General features: G+C 34.6%; 1 protein-coding gene across 1 annotated transcript in view; it reads right to left on the bottom strand.

Moving 5' to 3' along the window:
- Positions 1–22,236, bottom strand: part of LOC150108120 (uncharacterized) — a 58,846-nt gene that overhangs the window by 2,114 nt on the left and 34,496 nt on the right. Inside the window, exons 6-8 of the mRNA XM_090415603.1 lie at positions 9,237–9,401; positions 5,941–5,982; positions 1,744–1,816 (exon numbers count right to left, since the gene is read on the bottom strand). Of these exons, the coding sequence (XP_090271729.1) occupies positions 1,744–1,816; positions 5,941–5,982; positions 9,237–9,401 (280 nt within the window). The remainder of the gene's footprint in view (positions 1–1,743; positions 1,817–5,940; positions 5,983–9,236; positions 9,402–22,236) is intronic.

Below are 22,236 nucleotides of genomic sequence, written 5' to 3'. Positions count from 1 at the left end.
GAGAGGCTATTTTCTCCTCCGCAATGAGACCCAACCTTGCTTATTGGAGAACTGAAATATCTTGAAAACATGTTTGATCTCTAGAACATAAAAATCTAACCCTTATCCCACTCACCCACCATGGTATTAAATTAATGTATAATAATTCTGCAACTTTTTCTGGGTGAAATGTAGTCTCAATATTTATTTCCCCCAATGTGTCTGTGTGTTCCTTTCTCCATGATTATATTTTCCACTTTTCAAAGCATACTCTCCGCTAGTTGGTGATAATGATTTAGCCATTTTATTTTGAATCATTCTTGCTTTAATATAATCATAGTCAAGTTCTTCCACATCATTTACCCTCAAACTATGTGGCAGTATTTAAGAGATATGGGTTCTGTTTCGTAAAACGGCCATACTGTAGAAGTGCCGTATACAGATGTGTTGCATATACTTTGCGCAATTCAGAGAACATCGCAAAATTGTCCTTCAGTTTTCACTTGCAAAATAGAGACAGACTGGCCAGAGAACATACATAAATGCATATTAATCTATTAAGCCATTAGTCCATATCCATTAGCGTTCAGTCTTCAGGGTACAACAAACACGGAGAAACAGTTCAGGATATTATACCTCTAATGTCAAAGCTCACGTTTGGAACTAGGCACTCTACATAAGCAGTCCCTTGGGTATCCACCACCACGTCTACACACTCGCCTATTTGATCGGAAAAGGATGTTGTGTAATTCTTCACTGCATGCCATAGACTTCGAACTCTCTGTGAAAAAGGCATGTTCTTCTTACAGTGTAACTGGTTTGAATTTAATTATTCGCGACTGCTCTTGTGTAAAAAAGTAAAATAAATTAAAGGGAAAAAAAACGGAGGCCATTACAGCTCTTTACGTAATGTTCTGTTACAGTCCCCAAATCTTGTAGACTCCTGAACTCATGAGGGATGATTTCCACACTAAACCGCCTAGTTCCCTTCCACCTTTTGGATTCTTGGATTAGTTTCCTGGGTCTTCCTGTGTGTTTCTGCTCTGAAAAAGTATTCTCGCATTTTCATCTACTGATATTATTTCCTACAGTTGAACTGGGGTTGATACAGTTATTTATTTAGCAAGTACGAAGGAATGGGCCACTGATACTACATCTCCCTATGATAACAGCTCTTTTGAACTCCTCCGTAAGCTCTCCTATAGATATGAGGGACGAGGATGAAGATGTAGTGTAGTTGTCGATTCCTACGTTATAGCATATCTGTTTGTCTTGTATAGTAGTACAGGCGATGTGTTGAAAGGATTTGCATATCAGCATGTTTCATCGTAAAGTAGACAGTTCGTGTACCAATACCTATTTTAAAAAAGTGTGTCTGTGTGCGTGTGTTGAACAGTACGATCAGATCTCATAAGAACCGAATTACCTTTTACAGTTAGTAAATTGTTATTACATTCGTTATCTCTGAAAGCAGATATTTAGAAAATTAGAACGCATTTCATTTTCCTAATGCAATGTATTACATCTTTAAATTTTAATGCCATTTTAATTTTAATTCAGTTTAAAATAACCAGTATAAAAATCAACATAAAACAATTGTGTTATTTTTAAGCAGGCTTTATATAAATTAGCAACAGGCCCTTTATAATATAGATTTTATTGCACTGATTTTGAATCACAAATATTTTAGGTAATTAAATAATAAAAATAAGTAAATACATATGTAATTACTTTGTTTTAATTAAAACATAAAAGAATACTAACCGTTTCTTGGCAATTATAAGTACAGCGGCGAAAAGTGCAGCTGTAATGATAGCGCCTCCAATAGCAGCTATCGCTATAAAAATGAAGATAAATCAAAGTAAACTCTTTGATAAATTACTTCCATTTACAGCATATTTCTATATGAACACGTAGTTCTATATATGTTTCAATATACTGTATTACGAAAAGATATATAAGAACATCAACTTGTTACTCCTCTCCTATTTACATTACGAAATAAACATCACAAAAACTCAAAAATAACAAAATAAAAATAAATAAATAATATAATATTGTTATAATAATAACAATATTATATAATATTCACAATATAATATTGTTATTATATTATATTGTAATTCTTCAGTCTTCAGGCTTTATATTATATAATATTAATAATTATTCATATTATATAATAATATAATATTTTAATATAATTATATATAATATATAAAATGTATATATTGCATATGAAAAAAGGATTAAAACCAAGTTTATAAAATTTCTTGGTATCTTTAATATATATGTGTGTGTGAAACCCAGGTGTTTTATCCCGTAAACCAGGTAAATCGGTCAAAAGAACACGCGCGCGGGCACACCTAACATGCAGACATAGGTCCCTACGGGAATAAGGATTAACTACCTTATTCCGTCCAATATGGTTTCAAAAGCAAAATCTGCATAGTGCGATAAGATTCTAAGAGTAAATATAAAAGAGAATAGACAGAAGATTTAAAAAAGTCTATTTAGAATAAATACGATACACGAAACCTCCAGCGGTTGGCTTTCTCTCCCCCCCCCCTCAAATAAAATCAAATAAAATTCTATTCTTTTTTAAAATGAGGTAGATATGTTGTCATATTATTTCACAGAAGTATTCATATATATGTTTCCTGTATTTAGATTTTTAATGATATTTTTTTTTGGAAAGTCCAGATAACAAAAATTGAAATGTCTGGTTATCCATGATATACTGTGAACTGAAAACTTGGAACAGTTATTGGATTTTATGCTAATGAGATTCCTACGAGTGGAATTGAATAAGACTGCTGTTAAGGTACGTGTAAATATGAAAAAGATGAAAAATTAGTGACTTATTAAAGGCCGTCTGGACACAAGACACCATTGCTCCCCTCCCCCCAATTTTATCCGGGCTCGGGACTGGCATATGGCTGGGACGTATTCATGATTGTAATCCACGTGTGTGCCGTTTTGCCTATTCTGCGGGACGAAAACCCCGAGTTTCGGGGTGAAAAACCCCCTCCTCCTCCGTATGAGACCGGTTAACTCAACTTTAGTCGAAAGAGACCAGATAAAGGTTCCTCACGTCACCGATGGGAATCGAACCCATGTATTTCCGACCAAAGGGCTTCGTCTATACCAGTGTTTCCCAACGTTTTATGGATAACGCCCCATCTCAACGCCTGAAAGATTTTGATGCCCCCCCCTCTAGCATAATAGTCTGCCAAGTTCTGAAAAAAGTATAATATATAAATATGTACTTTAAATAAAAAAGGAATATAGGTAAAATTGTTTTTAATTTTACTTTCTTCAATGAATATAAATTTTATATTACACTTTGTATATTATAAAACATAAATCGAACTGAACTCGGGAAAATAAAATCCCAGTTAATACGATCCTCGAGCTTGATATCTGCTGCAAAGAGTTTTTATTTGAGGTACTAATTTAGTCATTTTCAATCTCAAATCCCCACGGTTTGTGATTGAACATTTATCCAATAATAACATAATTCTTATATGGAGCTGGACAGTGGAATGTTGGTCAACATTCGTTGAACCAGCAGTTTCTTGTGTGTTTATGGACTAGAGGGAACAAATGATTTCTTTTTTTCAGTAGCAAGTCATTTACAGCACTAAAGCCACATTCAACTAAATATGACGACGGGAAGGGCAACAGTATTTTTTTTTTTTTTGCAAAACAAGTTGAATTTCGGTATTTCGTTTCTGGCTCGTCAGAAAGCCGTGCCATTGTTCCTTTTATGTTAAATAAATTTCTAATAGACTCCTCATTTTGCTTTTCTGAGAGTTCTTCTTGATACTGTATTTATGTTGACTGCTGTACTAGTGAGGTCAGCTTTTTTTCTCGGAAAGTCAGGGTTGCAACATCGACAATTTATCGCCGACAGTGGTGAGTTTTTTGAGTATATAGATGATGAAGTGACGAATGTAACGTCATTTTCTACTTGCCTCCCAAAATATTCAAATTTCCTACGTTGAGAAACACTGGTCTATACTGACTGAGCTACGGAAGCATTACACAGCACATAATCGATCATGTACACTACGCTATCTACCGCTATCAAAATCGCTTCAACCAGAGCGAAGTACAGGCCGACAAACAAAGGGAATTTAATAGGTTCTTAAGTATTTTACAAAATACTTAATACGAAATACTTAAGTACTGCATTTATTTATTTTTGAACCCTCTCAAAAGCATGTTTCATTTCAGCAGAAGTTTCAGAGATTGCTCTCTAGTAGATCAGCAACTGGATGTGCAGAAAGATGACGAGAAAGACTTCTAAACATATAAACAACAGCCTTTAGGTTAAGAGAGTTAATAGTCATGACATAGACTAATAGATGATTAATCTCTAAGGACATCTAAAGATTAATTTCTATTATGGTCTCGCAGGATCTCTTAAACTAAATGCTTGTCATGATGAAAGTGAATGTACATTCTATACTCTTCCCATCCCAAGGGTAAAAAAAGACATTTTAGAACAATGCATTCATTATCGAAGTGTTAAATCTGGTTTCTAAGAGATGACCAGGATGATGTTTTTGGCTTTGCTTCCTGTGGTGTAAAATCATATTTTGGTATATTCTAAGTAAACACTTAGAAATATACCACATGGTGTATTTCTATGTATATTCGAAATTGTATTATGCTATATTTCTAATGTATATTAGAAATGATATAAAGATCCTTATATCAGAGGAGGGGGAGATTTAACAAAAGTTTCTTTCGGGAGGTGAATGAAAAGTTTTTTTTTTATCGTCGTTATTTTTTTTAATCATTCCAACACTCGAAACGTTGCAAAACATATAACACATCAATGCCGTGTGTGCTTACATGGTCAGAGAGAGAAAGAACTTGTCGATATGTTTTCCAAACAACCGGTGTTATAGTTTTCAGGAAATACTGTTCCGAAGATAGATTGAATGAAAGAGGAGGAGGATGAGAAGCTGATTCGGCATATATGGAGCTGGACAGTGGAATGTTGGTGAACATTCGTTGAACCAGCAGTTCCTTGTGTGTTTATGGACTAGAGGGAAACATGGAGGAATATTGGTAGTCGGTTCGGCAAAATAGCATTGATTAAAATACTTGTAGAGAGGCATAAGGTAGACACAGTACATCTGTGACAAAGTAACCAGAATCAGTTTTGGAGAGAGAATCACAATTAACCCCCGGCGTCTTCTCATGGCTAGTAGCAAGTTTTTTTAGAGAATTTTCGTGCACCACCTCCATATGTCAGAACAGCATTTTAAGGCGTAAGGATTTGGGTCTTATACAGTGTTAGGAGTTGTACGCAGGTGAAAAATGTCTGAGCTAAAAATGGACACTTAATTTTGGGGAGGCAGAGGTGATGTGATGTGATTATGCTGAGGGAGGCTAGTGGTGTCCGTCCAAGAAGATAAATCTGATCTCGCATGGAAATCATCGGGATTATCAAAGATGAGGGAAGGTGTAATGTGGTCTTTCTTACTTGAAATAAGACAGGATTGTGTTTTGATAGCATTACATTAAAATTGGCAATATTGCTCTCATCCCATTGAAATATGGCAACCAATGGGGCACCGTTTAATGCATTTGCTATGCAAGATCTTATAGCTTGGAATATATATGAGCACTGCGCAGTTTGTTGAATGTATAAGATAACTAAAGACTGTTCTTAAGAACGGTTTGTCTGTAAAGCAGAGTGAAAACAAATGTTCAGATGGAATTCTTTAAAACAATGTACGTTGTTTTAAAGAAATTTGTAAATTTTCTTTAAAACAATTTTTCAAGAAATTATTATATGATATCGTATCTTGCTCGTTAATGAAAAATGAATTACAGAGTTCATAACAGCGATAACAACTATGAAAATTACAAAAGAATATTGAAATGTTTTATACGATCAAATATCATAAAATTTAGTATATTATAATCAATTGGGTCTATACATACCAATCCAAACGTAGAAAGAAGCAGGTTTCTTATGGATTGAATCTATGTATTAGAAAATGAAATAAACAATTTAATTTTTCAATAAATACATCTTGCGCCTCTGTGATATGAAAATATCATGAAGAGAATTCATAAATTATCTCAGCTAAATGATTAATATCAAATTACAATTAATCAACTGTAATTTTTTTTTGAATTATTAAAAATCAACAGAGTTGTAATTAGTAAAATTGTATTTAAAACTCACACGCAGTGAATAAGAGAACAAAGAAAGAAAGGAAGAAAATAAATAATGAAAGAAATTATAAAATTCAAAGAAGATAACATAAAACAGTACTAGCATTACGAAATAATAAAAATAAATAAATAAATGAACAAATTTGTTTCTATTCCTTTTCAGATTTTTCTTTATATAATCTCACTTAACATAAATAATTTTATTATTGTTAATTTTTACGCAAAATAATTCTTTTATTTTGTTTTATTCTTTGTATTGATGACAGTAGTTCCAAAACATAGTCATGTCCATCATTGAGAGCTTCAACTGCATGTCTTTTCTCTACTGGATAAATTTTATGTTTACACTACATTCAAGCAATTGAAGTAAAGTGCTACAAAAAAACCTATGTATGCAATAAAACTATTCAAAAATTAAAACATAAAAAAGGCAGTAAAAACAAAATATTAAAAACAAACAAAAAAAAATTCGCTCCTGTATTCGTTAGTGATATCTCAATTTCTGAACTCATCGCAGATAAGTTGACAAACAATTGTGACCAAAAAAAAGTAATGATATAACACTGCAACCAATATATATATATATATATATATATACAGGGTGTTTTTTTCCGTAAGTTTCATGTATTAACACACACTTCTCTTCATTTAAAAGTTTGGACCCTTCTTCATTCATATACAAGATGTCAGAAAGGATGGATAGCTGGAACCCACCTGAATCATGGAAGAGAATAACTTGTATCATGATGATTCGTGCCCGCCATCAAAATAAGGATATTACGACTGCTGCCCAATGCTCCCTGAATACAGTAAAAACAATCAGGCATGAACTAGAGACTTGCAATGGTGACTACGAGGATGTAGCAAGAAGAAAGATCCCTAGCAGACGATCTGATTGCGTTCGTACAGCAGAATTCCTCGCAAATCTGCAGGAACAGGTGTTGAAGAACCCTGGCATTGGAATTCGGGCTTTGTTCGTGGAGTTGCTAACTGTAGTCAAGCCCTGGATAACAAGGGTAGCCAATGGTAGGCCGTATGTATGGCAGCAGGATTCGGCCCCTTGCCACACCTCTGGGAAAAGTCAAAAATGGTTGTCTGAAAATTTCTACGACTTCACCAGTCCAAATGTTTGGCCTCCAAACTCCCCAGACCTTAACCCCATGGATTATTTTGTATGGGGCGCAGTTGAAAAAGACACCAATCGCACTTCCAGTAATACAAAAGCCCAGTTAATGGATAAAATTAAAACAGTTTTTGCGGCCCTTCCCAGGGAGACTGTAGCATCAGCTTGTTCGAGGTTCCGAAGCAGAATTGAAGCTGTGATCGATGCTAATGGTGGTTATTTTGAGTAAATCTTGTTGATAGTATTGTAATTAACTCTGCCTGTAATGTTTTTTTGTCAATTCATTAAATTTAATAGATATAAAGAAGATTTTCTTTTTCCTTACGAAACTGTCAAATTTATCCCGAACACCCTGTATATGTAAATTATTTTTTTTACCTTGGGTAATGTATGTATGCAATAAAACTATTCAAAAATTAAATATGACTTATTTGTCTGTTTGCTTACTTGGGAAATGGAGTAAAACCAGGTTTAAAATAGCTTGATATCTTTAACACATATATATATATATATATATATATATATGTGTGTGTGTGTGTGTGTGTGTGTGTGTGTGTGTGTGTGTGTTAATTTGTTTTTTTACGTTGGGTAATATATATTAGGGTTACTAAGTAATTTTATAAACTTAGTTATTTTACTCCTAATCCCAAGTAAGCAAACAGTTAAGTTTGCGCCTGAACGTAAAGGTGGGAAAATCTCTGATCACTATTCTTAGTATTTTCCATAATATAAAGCACATCTCACTAAGAGATGTATACTGCAATACATTATGGGTGGGGTCACTATCTAGACCGGTTTCAACCTTTTTTGAGGTCTCCTCAGTGAGTAGCTAGACCCACTGAGGAGTAGCTAGACCCTCAGTGAGTGGCTAGACATTTGCTATTCAAATAGCAAATTTGCATTTGCAATTTGAATAGCAAATGCAAATTGCCTCGAACAAAAAATGAATAAAATAAAAATAAGAGCGCCATAAATGTCGGTTTTATTTTTTGTCAGAAGAGATTTATATTTTGTTATTCTCACAAATAAGAAAATGCATAAAACTCATCACAACTGACACCCGGAGTTTTCGAAAGAATATATAAGAATATATATAAGAAAACGAGTTTCTTCTTCTTCTTTTCTTCTTATTATATTATTATTAGAAAGAAAGTATGAAAGAACTTTTTAGAGCTTAGTTTTTCAGCCAGTTCTCAAGTTAGTCGACCTTTGGTGCTTTTTAGTCTGACAACTCTGCAAAACCGGCCGTATGACTGCACCGTTTCACCCAAAAGTCTTCCTAAAATTCCTTAAATAGTCAGTACCTAAAAGAGCACATTACTAATTTCCAAACGCGAGAGCTTAAGAGTTGTCCCCTACTCCTTTTGAAGAATTAAAAAGTCGTTGACGATTTACTTACTTTTAAGATTTTAAAAATACTTTAGGATGTTGAATTCCTAATTTCCAATCTTCAGAATTAAAATATATGCTTCATTGTGACACGAGATCGTTTTTGATATCTCTTATCCTCTTCTTCACTAAAATGCCACATTTTCAAGCTTCATCTATCCTAAAATATGACATTATTTGAAGAAATCTTGAGTGAAAATATCCAAGGTGTAAATGTTCAATCTATTAATATATGATTGTAATATTCAGTTCCCATTACTAAGCATATGCCTGGAAAAACACTTTTTCCGCGAATATAGAATGCCTCTAAATATTTAATTTTAATTTAAAGATCATATCTTTAAAAAAATAAATAATAATAATAATACATAAAATAATAACAACAACAACAAAATGGATTTCTGCATACACTATTATATCCCTAACTTTATTGTGTTCTAAGCAAAAATCAAGACGTAGTTATAGCATTGGTCATATTTATTTAACTATTAACGTTCCCTAGGACTAAGATTTTAGAATGATATTAAAATGAAATATCAATTCTTACCTTTGCAGGTTAATATTGTATCAGTCCATAAATGACCTAGTTCGCATGCAGCGCGATTATGTGACTGTGGCGAAAAACTGTCGTAGCAATGCAAATCGACCAACCTGTTGCTTGCATTCAACCATCCATTGCTAACCTTTAGGTCATTAAGGTAACATTCGTCTTCTGTTAACAAAATTCAAATAAACAAATAAATAATTTATTATTATTATTATTATTATTATTATTATTATTATTATTATTATTATTATTATTATTATTATTATTATAGAGGGTGCTGTGTAGGCAGACGGGTGCAATCATGATGTTATCGCTGCTCCCGTTTATGTAGGTTTGAAATGGTTTTAACTCATTTTTAATTTGAAAGTGCGGCTATTTAATTTCACTGGTCACGCTGAAGACAGCCACGTTTAAATCATCAAAATCGGCTAAGTAATATCCAAATTTTGTTGCTGAAAGTCATAGAATGAACTGCTGTCACCAACCAACAAAGATCAAAGGATGTCGCCATTTTAAAAGTCGCGCTAGTGGCTAAAAAGAGAACAAACTGAGACAGCGAAGGTCAAGCACAATGAGCTGTAAGAAGTGCAATAAGTCATTAAGCGACGAAGGGGATGGGCCGCATTGTTCTGGATGTGGCCGAAGACAACACTTCCAATGTTCTGGGATCTCAGAAAGCACGTGGAAAGCAAAAGGAGCCGCGAAACGGACCGAATGGCGCTGTGTGAGAAAATGAAGAACAAAGAACAGACACCAAAGAAAAGCAACGACGCACATCAAAGAAAGTTCCTTCCTGATTCTAAAATTACAGACAAACTCTTTCAAACTTATGGTTAAAGATTTGCTAAATACACACATGGAAATTAACAAAAAAATCGAGGAGTACGAAAAGTACATACAATATAATAACATGACTGTGGAAGAAATGTTACGAACCGTGCGAGAAATAAAGACAAAATTAACGGTAGTGATAGAAACACAAGAAACACTCAAGCGCGAAAAAAAAGAATTGAGGAAAGAGGTAAACACACTCAAGTGTCAAATGGAGCATATGCTACATATGCTACAAAAAGAAAGAAAAAAAGAACTTCAAATGAAGGGAATCCCAAAAGAAAAGACAGAAGATTTAAGCAACATAGTGCAACTGATCGGCAGCAAAATTGGCATTCAAGTCGCAACGACACACATCACCTCTATTAACTGAGGCCCACAAAAAAACAAAGAGAGACCGCCATCAATCATCGCTCGTTTTACCAGCAGAAGTCTGAGACTCCATTCTTGCTGCAAGCAAGAAAACAAGGCCGACAACATCGATCCTAACTGACAAGAAACTCCCAACACCAATCTATGTATCTGAAAACTGGACTCCATACTTTGAAAATCTTTTATACCAAGCAAGGAAGACAAAAACAGAGACAAACTACAAGTTCCTGTGGACTAAAGATTCACAGATATTTATGAGAAAGAATGTAACACTCGAGTTTATATAATTGCAAAAGAATCCAACCTACACAGCCTACCAATATAAAACACTAACTCTTCACATCCTTAAGAACAAGATTAGAAAGCACTTAAAAACTATATAAGGGAGACCTCAAATATAGGCGAACATATCCAGTCAGACAATATAAAGTCCAAGGTCTTTCACTCTTTGAAGAAATGGTCAGACAATATTTTCACCAATACCAACTTCACTATCATACACACAAACATAAGAAGTATAAAAAAACACTCGCTTACACTGATAACACTGCTCAAATATACCTTGACAAACATAGATGTGCTAATACTGACCGAAGTTGTAAACGACACAGAAATTTATACATACAGCATTAATAATTACCAAACCTACAACTTATGTAGACCAAACAAAAGAGGAGGTGGTATCGTGGCATTTATCAAAGAAAAATACAATGTGACTGAAAATCAAACTCATTTCGAACAGGCGAAAACACTAACTTTGGAAATCACAAATAGCGACAAGCATAGTATCAAATACACAATAAACATAACATTCAGGGTTATGCATAGGCTCATCCTAATAGGAGACATTAATACATTAATATAAATACTCTTGACCACGCTTCTTCAACCACTAACACATACCTTGACATACTAAGTCAGTACAACATAAACCCTACCATTAACTCACCAACAAGAGAAGAAATACTCAACAATTCGCTAACACAATCATGGGAGCTCGTATGTTGATGATGTATGTCAACACACGGGCTCCCATCCATACATATACATCATCAGTAATTAACATCAAAATTACCGATCACTATGCTGTCTCAACGTCGTTTTATTACGTTACCTACCCCCCTCCCTCCTCTCAACACCACAAAAGTCAACAAAACTCGATCATATTAAAGAGCATTGTCGACAACCTTGTAAAAAATACAGACTGGAATTGCCTACTTAAAATAAATGATCCTGTAACATTATATGAGGATTTCCAACTAAAGTTCACAGAAATATACAAAAAAGCAAGAAAGCCTACACAAACGAGGCGACAAACAGACAATAATTCATGGATAAATGCGATATACTAAATAGTATTACTGTAAAATAAAATCTATGAAATAAACTAAAAAAGTCACCCAGTAACACACTTACAAACATTATATAAAAAAACAAAGTATACCCTATTTGATCACAAAAGAAACGAAGAAATTATGAAAGAATTAAACCAAGAACCAGTAATAGAAAAAATTAAAAAATATAAACATAAATAGATGGGACACATTCAAATAATGAAAACAGAAAGATTACCAAAACAAGCCTTAAAGTACAAGCCATTAGGAAAAAGAAAACCAGGACGTCCTCTTAAACGATTCAACGATGACTTCTAAGGCCGGAACAGGCCATGCTAGGCCTAAATCCTTGATATGTATGATGATGATGATGATGATGATGATGATGATGATATAAAAACACAAGAAATCAACAAACACCAAAAATTCAAGGGGCAAAAAAGACACTACTACTTCCAAACAATCACGGAATATAACGACAACATGAAGTAAACATGGGCTACCCTCAACGAATTAGTAATCCGAAAAAAGAAAACTTCAGCACAAGATTTTATTTAAAAGTTTCGGTCAGGATACAAACCGGGAGGAACTAGCAGACTTATTCAACCATGAATTCACAAACAATATCACACAACTCAAAAAAAGTCAATCTACCAACGATCAACAAAAAACTAACGACACAAAGTCAACAACAAACTATGTATTTTTAACTTGTAACAAAACAGGAACTGAAAGAAGCACTCTTACAGCTAAAAACCAAAGACCACTCCAGGAATAGATGAAATAAGACTCTCAGACCTTTTAACAAACTTTGAACAAATAAATCCAATACTTTTGCGACTCGTGAACATTTGCGACTCGTGAACATATATTCGACTTTGGCATTATCCCACAACAACTAAACACTGCAATAATTACGCCAATTTACAAACATGGTGAAATAAACGATACTCAGAACTACAGACCAATAGCTACCCGACCAGTCATTTAAAAAATTCTAGAAAAAATAACACATACCAGACTACAGAACTATTTACAGAAGTGTAACATCATCTCACAGAATCAATGCTGCTATCAGAAAACAAAAAGCACCATCACTTTATTAGAAGACATCGCCGACGCAATAAACAAAGCACTCGATAAAAACAAGTACGACGTCCTTATACTGTTTGACTTAACCAAAGCATTCGATACACTTGACATGGCATACTACTCACCAAACTATACTCAATAGGTATAAGAAGAACACTGCATACCGGTTCAGGAACTCTCTCTCAAACAGAACACAAGTAACAAAAATAGGTACATGTCACAGCCAGAGTATACAAATAAAACACGGTGTCCCTCAAGGCGCCATATTATCACCCACTCTGTTCAACATATAAATTAACGATGTTCATAACCTAGCCATAAGAAGTCAAATATTTCAGTACGTAGATGACACCGCAGTACTAGAAGTCCACACACAGACATCAACACGGCTTTCTCCAAAGCACAAGACCTAAATGACATCACAACATACTTCTACCAAAACGCAATTGTAATTAAAGGCACCAAAACACAGATGTTGATAATACACAACCCAAGAATCATGCGCCCCGCATCACTATTGATACACTGTCACACATACCGCTGCATTAACAACAATAAAAAAAAAAACTGCCAGTGTCCCGAAATCAAACCTGTATCACATACAAAATACCTTGGTCTTTACATAGATTGCCACCTTAAATGGACAAAACATATAGAATACCTACATACCAAACTCCGCATCATCGCAGCGAAACTCTTCCAAGTAAAAGACATTATTCCATCTAACATAAAAACACTCCATATCACAAATTCACAAATATCACGGTATTTGTGAATCCCTACTCAGATACGATATAACAGTCTATGCAAACACATCAAACAGCCACCTAACAAAATTAGAAATATTACATAAGAAAATTGTGTCAACAGTGACTTGGACACCTTATACACAACAGCCAATATCCGACCAGCACATGGCGATACACAGAAATCCTCAGCATTAAAAATCTGAAACACTACATAATACTACCAAGGAATTACTTCAACATCACCTATCGAAACAACAGAAACACATATGGTATAACACGATCCACAACACCTCTCTACATCCCTACACACTTCAATAACTCATATGGTTCTTTGGTGAGATCACATCAGATACCCACGCTACTCAACAACCTACCAAGTAATTTAAAATACATGGACAACTACAGAACATTAAAACACGATCTCTGGAAAATATACCAACAAAGTTAATTATACTGTTAACACTAATATAGACATCACAAATCACCAGCATCCATAAACAATAATAACAACATAAATAGTGAAGACTAATCCCACTCTCGTCATAAAATCTAACCCAAGCTTCGAAGTAGGTGGGATTAATCTACCTCATTCATCTACACATAATTCTCATAATCAAAGACTGCAAATTATGTAACAAAGCAGTAAAGTGTATAGTAATAATTAAGACACAGATATTAAAAAAAGTATATGAATTTGTATCCAAAGAAAAAAATATAGAGCCTGTAAGCTCAGTGGATGTGGCGTTTGCACACCACGGCGTTTAGCCGCAAGAAAGAAGACTTGATTTCGAGTCTAGTCGGCAACTACAGGAAATTTTTCTAAGCCTTTTTTCGAACGGTTCCCCAGTTAGTCGATCTCTTGCACGGGCAAGCGAATTTTTTTCTCCCTGAAACTCGGGTTTTTCGTCCCGTAAACTCAAGAAAATCGACCGTAGAACCCACATTATTTCAGACATTAAATACGAGTGTTAGGGTTAGGGACCACGAGATGGCGGCACTTGTTGAGCCGTCTCTCTTCACTGCGTGCCGCTTTATTAGTAACAGCCTTGGGCCATCTATCTCTGATTGGGCACCAGTGGAGATTGAACTGCCCACTCAGTCTCCAAAGGTTAGATAGGGCTAAAAACGGCCTCGCCTACTCCCTATATATGTTACTGCTAAAGCTCGAAAGCCGTTAATGTGCACATTACCTAGCTAATCTGCAGATTAACTGATTTGCTCCGTTAACGTGCGGAAACAAGAGTTTTCCGCATTTTACCTAGGTAATGTGCACATTAACGGCTTCCGTATTGTTAAAGTTCAAAAGTTTGTTTCTCTCATTTCCTTTCCCTACTCCTCCCCCCCCTCTCCCTCGACTTTTAGTTTGGTTTCGCCAGTGTCATATGTTTTGCAAATTCATTTCCTTAATTGTAATAATATTTTAAACCGTTTGATTCTTTGTATTATAGTTTTTTAATTGATTGATGATTGATTCTATCAACTAATTTGTTGATTGTTTGATTGTATTAACTTGATTATTTAGATATCGAAAAATAAATAAATAACATTATATTAATTTAAGCATACAGAAACGTTGCTGTTGTTCCAGCAAAGATATTATTTTCACTTTAACGAGTGCCTAGTAGGTAATGTGCAGATTACCTAAGTAATTTGAGAAATGAAACAATTTTCCGCACGTTAACGGATCACTCTAGTTAATCTGCATAATACCTAGATAATCTGCAGAATAACTGATTTCTGCACTTTAGCGGTAACATATATACGAGAATAAAAAGGCGTTAGCTGATTTTTTTTAAGAAAAAAATATTGAAAAGAAATAATGTGCCTTAAACTGCGTACAGAATATTGTACAGAGCCCCAAGTGTAATATGCATTAATTGTAAATATGAAAATACTCTGTACGATGAAATTAGAAAAATTGTTATTTTATACATAATGTGTAAACATGCAAAAAATGTCTGTAATAACTCTGGAACATATGCCAAGAACAAAATATTATGTACGGGCACGTATCTGTTATGAACAACTGTATTCGTGTACTGTATTATAAATATTATATAGATATAAATTAATATTATTACTATTAATATATGTATGTAATTTATGAGACATTATTATTATTATTATTATTACGGCCATGGTATCCATTCACAACAATGCAAATATCGCTTACCAAAATATGCAACACGACATCAATCAAATCACTAACTGGTTAACCGAAAACGGCATATATATAAACCCTGGAAAAACAAAGCTAATGATATTCAAAAACCCCCAAACCCTGCCCATAGAAACTAAATATCTCACTATCAAACATTCATCCTCCTATACACAAAGTGCAGAATCTAAAATCACAACCATCACACAGGTGAAAACAACACGTTATCTTGGACTTCACTTCGATGCTGATCAAAGTTGGAACAGCCATACAAACTACCTACATACCAAGCTTAGGATAGCAAGAAAACTATACAGATTAAAAGACATTGCCCCAACCCACATAAAAATACTAATCTATAAAGCATTATGTGAAAATATTTTAAGATATGCAATCACATCATACGCATTCTGCGCAGACTACAGACTTAACAGGCTACAATGGTTGCAAGATTAACAGGCTACAATGGTTGCAAGATAAAATGATAAACTGATATTCTGGGAACAACCCACTCTTATGCAGGAAGCACGGACAAAACACAAAATATTTAAGGTGAAACACTTATGCCACTACACAGTCATGTTAAAACACTACTACAGCCCAACATATAGAGTAACCAGAACAACATATCAAATAACAAGACCACAGTCAACAAACTACATAACATATAAGTACAACAATCACCACGGCAAAGCCACCCAAAACTTCTACGTACCTGACATGATAAACAAACTGCCGTTCGACAACAGAAACCTAGGAACATACAGAGAGCTGAAACAGGCACTATATAAATATTATAGCGAGAATGAAAATTAGAGCAATTCCTGTTTCTCTCTCCCCCACCACACATGCACACACACACACAAACCTATGACAACCCCCCCCCCCCTCTTAAAAACTATCACTACAAGAACACAAAGAAACAAACACACCATGTCTAAATCCAACCCTATTTGCACAAAAAAAAAGAAAAAAAGAAAAAAAAAAAAAAGTTAAACTGTAATAGCAGTCGAAGTCTTCCAAGCACGTACAAACAAACAGTAAAATCAACACTTGGCTTGTGAACAGTATAGGAACACAACCATGAAACAACCACCCTCTGTCATCTATTATCTTCCTCAGATAAGCTCAGCTAAGCTTCGAGGAAGAAAATTACCAACTTGCAAGAATCTGTTATACACACTTGTAATGCGTTATAAATATTATATATATATAATTACTACAGCAACTATGTATGCAATTCATCTGAGACATAAAAATAATAATAATAAATAAATAAATAAAATAAATAAATTATTATTATTATTATTATTATTATTATTATTATTATTATTATTATTATTATTATTATTATTATTATTATTATTATGTATATTCTAAATTCAAAAATTCTGTATAATCCTTATTGTAAATATTGTAAATATTATTATTGTATGTAATTTATACTGAGACATAATAAAATGTTTAAAAAAATATATTATTATTATTATTATTATCCATTATTCAAACATTCCGTGTAATCTTCACTGTTAATATTAGAAGAACACGTGTTATAAATACAGATGTAAAAAAGTTTTTATTATCAAAATTTTAATTGAAATGCAATGTAGAAAATGAATCACATATGCAGCACTTGTGCTGAATTTTGTAAAAATTACAAGTTGGAATGTCACTAAAGATTATTATTGTAATTGTGTAATTGTATAAAAATTATTATTATTATTTTTTTAAATTATTATTATAGCATCAATCATACCCCTACAGAAACATGGAAAAAGAAACATTATAAGTAATTACAGACCCATTGCCACGTTGTTTGTAATCAACCAAATCATGGAGCGCATCGTGCATCACAAACTCTCCACATACGTTGAAAAATATCAAATCATACCCAAAACACAATATGGCTTTCAAAAAAAATAAAGAAACAGCAACACTCCTGGAAGATTTCACAGACCTAATAAATGCTGCATTGGATAAAAACAGAATAACATTAGTGGTATTCATTGACCTAACAAAAGCACTTGACACACTAATACGCAAAACCTTGTTAACGAAACTAACGCATATCGGAATTGGAGGTCGTCTACTCCAGTGGTTTAAAGCATACATGAAAAACAGAAAGCACACCACACGTATAGGATCAAACATACAGCAAAGAGGTACTGGTAACCTGTGGAGTACCACAAGGAGTTGCCCTATCTCCCATTCTATTTAACATATACACACACGACATAAAACACCTTCCCCTAAAAAGTAAAATCTTCCAGTACGCAGATGACACTGCCATAGTATCCATTCACAACAACGCAAATATCGCTTACACAAATATGCAACACGACATCAATCGAATCACTAACTGGTTAACCGAAAACGGCGTATATACAGGGTGTCCCAAAATTCACACAAGACTTAAATTTAGCGCCATTTGTGCGGTAAAGTGTTGCCAACGAGGAAAAAAAAAAAGGCAGCGTGACAGCTGACAGTTCCGGGTTATTAAAAATGGAGCGCTACACGAAAGAACAATGCATTTTCATTGTTGAGCAATATTTTAAAAATAATGAAGGTTTGGCAGCTACAGTTCGCAATTTTCGTACAAAATATGGTCGGAATAGTGATTTAACTTCATCAATTGTGAAAAGATTAATTAAAAAATTCAAGGAAACTGGATCAATTAGTGATCTTATACACTCTGGCCGTCCTTCAACAAGTCATTTAACAGAAAACATCGAAGCAGTTCGTAAGAGTGTTGATGAGAGTCCAGGAACATCAAGTCGGCACCGTGGTCTTGAATTGGGCATTTCGAGAAGCTCTCTATAGCATATTTTCACGAAAGATTTGCATCTTTATACTTACAAAGTTCAATTGACTCAAGAACTGAAGCCTACTGACCACACACAGCGAAGAGAGTTCGTTGAATGGATTATGGAACAACAACAAGTGGATGCTTATTTTCGAACAAAATCATCTTCAGCGATGAGGCTCATTTTCATCTTGATGGCTTCGTTAATCGAAAAAATTGTCGCATTTGGGGTTCAGAAAATCCACTAGTGATGATTGTTGAGAAACAAATGCATCCACAACGTGTCACTGTTTGGTGCGGATTTTGGGCTGGAAACATCATCGGTCCATTCTTCTTCGAAAATGCGGCTGGTAAGGCAATAACAGTTAATGGTGCTCGCTATCGCGACATGATAATCCAGTTTTTTGTGCCTAAATTGCAAGACATGGATGTGGACGACATGTGGTTTCAACAAGACGGTGCCACATGCCACACAGCCCGAGAAACAATTCAATTACTGCATGAGTCATTTCCTGGTCGTGTAATTTCCCGTTTTGATGATCAGAATTGGCCGCCCAGATCATGTGACTTAACGCCGTTGGACTTTTTTCTTTGGCGTTTTTTGAAGTCTAAGGTTTATGCTAACAAGCCCACGACCACCCATGCCTTGAAGGAGGAAATTGAGCGCTGTATCAACGAAATTCAGCCACATTTATGCAAAACGGTCATGGAAAATTTCGACAAAAGAGTGCGTATGTGCCAGCAAAGCCGTGGAGGCCATTTACCCGATATACTATTCTATGCATAACCCTATACTGTATACTTTATGAATCAATAAGAAATTACAATTTTTAATTAAAAACCTGTGTTTTCTATCAAAATTACTTCTTGCGTGAATTTTGGGAAACCCTGTATAAACCCTGGAAAAACAAAGCTAATGATATTCAAAAAATCCCAAAACCCTGCCCAGAGAAACTAAATATCTCACTATCTGACATTCATCCTCCTATACACAAAGCGCTGAACCTAAAACCACAACCGTCACACAGGTGAAAACAACACACTATCTCGGACTTCACTTCGATGCTGATCAAAGTTGGAATAGCAATACGAACTACCTACATACCAAACTTAGGATAATAGCAAGCAAACTATACAGATTAAAAGACATTGCCCCAACCCACATAAAAATACTAATCTATAAAGCATTATGTGAAAACATTTTAAGATACGCAATCACATCATATGCATTCTGTGCAGACTACAGACTTAACAAGTTGCAATGGTTGCAAGATAAAATGATAAAACTGATATTCTGGGAACAATCCATACTAATGCAGGAAGCACGGAAAAAACACAAAATATTTAAGGTGAAACACTTATGCCACTACACAGGCATGTTAAAACATTACTACAGTCCAACCTATAGAGTAACCAGAACAACATATCACATAACAAGACCACAGTCAACAAACTACATAACATATAAGTACAACAATCACCACGGCAAAGCCACCCAAAACTTCTACGTACCTGACATGATAAACAAACTGCCGTTCGACGAGAGAAACCTAGGAACATACATAGAGCTGAAACATACGCTATATTCAAGAGAAATTCCTGTTTCATCGCTCTCTCCCCCCCCACAAGCACGCACACACGCAGGCACGCACGCACGCACGCACGCACGCACGCACGCGCGCGCACACGCGCACACACACACACACACACACACACACACACACACACACACACACACACACACACACACACACACACACACACACACACACACACACACACACACACACACACACACACACACACACACACACACACACACACACACACACACACACACACACACACCATGTCTAAATCCAATTCTACTTGCAAAAAAAAAAGAAGTTAAACTGTAATAGCAGTTGAAGTCTTCCAAGCACATACCAATAAACAGTAAAATCAACACCTGGCTTGCGACCAGTATAGAAACATAACCATGAAACCACCGCCATCTATTATCTTCCTCAGATAAGCTCTGCTAAGCTTCGAGGAAGAAATCAAAAATGTCCCCCAAAGAAAGAATATAATACATTATACAGAAAAAAAAAGAACTAAACCTGTTGTAAATATATAATATTATGTGTTGTAAATATGCAATCAGAATATACAATCATAATTTCAATAATAATAATAATAATAAAATATTATTTAAAAATATTATTAACTTGCAAGTATCTGTTATTCACAATTGTAATGTGTTTATAATATTACACCCACACACACACACACACACACACACACACACGTGTATATATAATTATTACTGTATCTATGTATGCAATTTATCTGAGACATAATGAAAAATAAATAAAAATTATTATTATTATTATTATTTACACGCAACATTTACATGCACGATATTAATCAGCTACCACTCAAAGGTATGATATTCCAATACGCAGATGATACAGCAATAATATCCATCCATAATAACGCAAGTATAGCCCAAACAAATATGCAACATGGCATAAATCTGATCATAGACTGGCTCACGAAAAATCCCATACACCTAAACTCAGAAAAAAAAAAATTAACGATATTCAGAAATCCACTGACTCGACCAGTTGATAACACATATATAACCATCCAACGTCCACTTTCCAACATAAAAAACACATATAACAGCAAAACCACTACAATCACTCAGGTTGAAACAATACGATACCTTGGAATTTACTTCGATGCAGATATGAACTGGAATAGCCACATAAACCATCTACACAACAAACTCCGAACAATAAGTGGCAAACTCTACAGGTTAAAAGACATAGTTCCCATACGCCTAAAAACACTAATATACCAAGCACTATGCCAAAATATACTAAGATACGCTATAACAACGTATGCTTTCTGTGCACCCTACAAATTAAATAGATTAATGTCGCTACAGTACAAAATGATAAAACTGATCTTTTAGGAAAAAAGAAAAAATAACGACCTTATATACATTGCAATGTCAGAACAGAAAATACTGACAGCAAAACATTTATGTCACTATGCAGCTTTGCTGAAACATTATTTCGACGCCAATTACAGGACAGTCAGAAATGCATACCGTATAACAAGACCTCAGACCACTAATTATATCACATATAAATGCAATAATCACTACAGAAAGGCCACGCGAATCTTCTACATCCCAGACATGATAAACAAATTACCTTTTGAACACAGAAACCTTACAAACTACAATAGCCTGAAAAGAGCTCTAAGGACATACTATGAACAAGAAACAAGCGCCCAAAATACCATACAAACTTCATGAAACACAATATATTCGTTCAGACTTCCAGTTCAGCGACGCATCAATACATTCCAAGTTATTTGAGTGTGTGTGTGTGTGTGTGTGTGTGCGCGCGCGCGCTCGGGCGCGAGCGAATTTCTCCATAGATTTCGTAGTTTCCTAACACAGGGAAAAAATCAATTAATAATAACCAACTGGTGTCATCCTCAGATAAGCTTACATATAAGCTTCGAGGATGAAAGCAAAGATAGTTCTCATCCAAGATGTATCATATGTAACCAAGTGCATGTAATGTACGTATCACATGTAAACCAGACATATTTAATGTATGTATTTTATGTAAACAAATGCATGTAAAATAAGTATCATATGTAA

This window comes from Typopeltis vanoorti, chromosome 3 (genome assembly GCF_054136105.1).
Source record: "Typopeltis vanoorti isolate ZY-2024b chromosome 3, IOZ_Tvanoo_1.0, whole genome shotgun sequence".
Lineage (NCBI taxonomy): Eukaryota > Metazoa > Arthropoda > Arachnida > Uropygi > Thelyphonidae > Typopeltis > Typopeltis vanoorti.
The sequence above is the reverse complement of the archived record's forward strand: the minus strand, read 5'-3'. Positions and strand labels throughout refer to the sequence as shown.